The sequence below is a fragment of the Mycetomoellerius zeteki genome, unplaced genomic scaffold (genome assembly GCF_001594055.1).
Source record: "Mycetomoellerius zeteki isolate Tzet28-1 unplaced genomic scaffold, Tzet1.0 scaffold168, whole genome shotgun sequence".
In the NCBI taxonomy this organism is placed as follows: domain Eukaryota; kingdom Metazoa; phylum Arthropoda; class Insecta; order Hymenoptera; family Formicidae; genus Mycetomoellerius; species Mycetomoellerius zeteki.
Window position 1 is genome coordinate 982,751 of NW_017256633.1, and position 2,040 is coordinate 984,790.

The following is a 2,040-nucleotide window of genomic DNA, read 5'->3' on the forward strand; positions in this document are numbered from 1 at the left end:
GCACTGATGATGTGACGCTCAGTATCTGTATTTGCTGGTATTACGATTGAATATGCGAGCGATAATTGATATCTTTTGATTTATTTTGTGCTACACATTACCAAATAAGATTATTCTTATCATAAGTTTTTTTATCTAAATTGGAAATGACAAAACAGCGATGTGAATATATATGTGTGGACATGAGTGTGGTGTATGTGTATGTATTTATAGAAGGATTAAACTGACAGGGAAGTTGCAAAGAAACAGTTATACATTTTATCAGATTTATTAAAATATCTTAAGAAACTAACTACTCAAACAAATATAATAATAATATTAATAACAATTTTAGTATTTTGTAAAGCAATTTGTTCTTCATATTCGTCACTACTTTCAGCTATTTTCTGAAATTGATGCACAAATGTCTCCATAACTTTTACATTTGGGTATTTGTATATTTTTCAAGAGAGGAAGCGAGGGAGAAGTCATATCTTTATAAAGAAAAACTTTTAAAAAAGGATCTTCCTTTTATATTTATATATGTAATCTGCAATTGCACTTGTGACATCATCTATTCTTCAGAATAAGCGTTGAATAGTTTGCCAAGTTTTTGTCGTTTTTATGATACACTGAGAGAAAAGTGGTATTTGCAACTATTTCATGATAAAATAATTATGATTAAATGTGCTTCAATTTTATGATTACTGCTGTAGTGTTAATAATAATTATATTTGTAGTTCAACTGTGTGAATAATACATAGTTGGCACCGAAAATGATTATAAATTATGGTTATGTGATAATTACAACAATTTTTTTCTGCCAAAATGCGGGATGTATGGACAGCCAGCTATATTCGGTGGTAGGCATATTTTTTGTGTGGGGCTATAATGTAAACCACCCTCGCAAGTTTTCCAGACATAATAAAATTGTCCGTTAAGATATTTACATTCTTGATATAAAGTGCAATCACAATCATGTACTTTTCTGTCGCCCTCTTTGCATTGGTAGTTGTTACATTTTGCATTTATAGACCTGTCCGCAACGCATTCCTGACATCTGCGACTGAAGCATGTACCAGGTGGACAATTAAATGGTCCGGATGGCACACCATTTGCGCACGTTATGTACTGGCAATTGTTATTTGGATTATTTATTTTTTCCGGCGGCGGAAATGTTCCGTTTGGATACTCTGTTGGGCAACTTATGCAACCGGCCAGCCACGGCCAATCACAGACCTGCAGGTGTCTATTGTAATGCAATCTCTTCAATGGATCTCCGACGACCATCAAAGGACATGTTTGCTCGATACCTTGTCCCACGTTACACTTGTAAAACAACGAGCAATTATATTCATGCGCGACGTTGGTTGTGGTGTTCCTCCAACCTGGTTGTGGTAATGGACATTCTGTAGGAATGTCATCCAAGAAGACTTCTTCCGAAAAATCCTGATCGGAGTTCACGACGCTAAAAGCAATGGCGACGTATATTCCTATACAGAACAAAAATCACATTGTCAAAATATCAATCGTGGATACGGGCGAATCGCGATTTAACTTACTAATCGTGACTTTTATTACAATCAAATGAATGCGTCAGATATTTATATAAATTTGGATTGTTAAAAATTTCCGACACACACATAGCGTGTCAATATGTATCGATCATTTTATTTTAATGATGATTTTATTATATAAAAAGATTTTTAATATTTTTAACACTTACCCTTCATCGCCTGTTCTTTACTTAACCCGGACTAAGAAACGTATCGTTCGTCTTATTAACACCTCTCCGATTCGTTTAAATATGTGACTGGCCGAATTCAAGCGGTATAAATATTCATCGTTATCACGAAACACAAGGACAGATTTTATCTATCGAAGATATACTTTCCTCGAAAGGAAAGATTATTAGTCATATTATTTCACAGAAAAATTTTTACGTCGGAGTACATTTGTTTTTTTCAGGCTACGAATATTGAACAATTTGCAATTGTAACTCAATCATAAGTCGATAATTTATGAACTAACACAAAAAACTTGGGTTAAATTAAACTTTAT

General features: G+C 33.6%; 1 protein-coding gene across 1 annotated transcript; it reads right to left on the reverse strand.

The window, feature by feature from the left end:
* Positions 1-337: 337 nt before the first annotated feature.
* LOC108721386 (uncharacterized) lies at positions 338-1,786 on the reverse strand. Its single transcript, XM_018445919.1, has 2 exons — positions 1,706-1,786; positions 338-1,472 (listed from the first exon to the last, which is right to left on the reverse strand). The coding sequence occupies exons 1-2, from the start codon at positions 1,710-1,712 to the stop codon at positions 784-786; spliced, it is 696 nt and encodes a 231-aa protein (XP_018301421.1). The 5' UTR covers positions 1,713-1,786; the 3' UTR covers positions 338-783.
* Between the last annotated feature and the right edge of the window lie 254 nt (positions 1,787-2,040).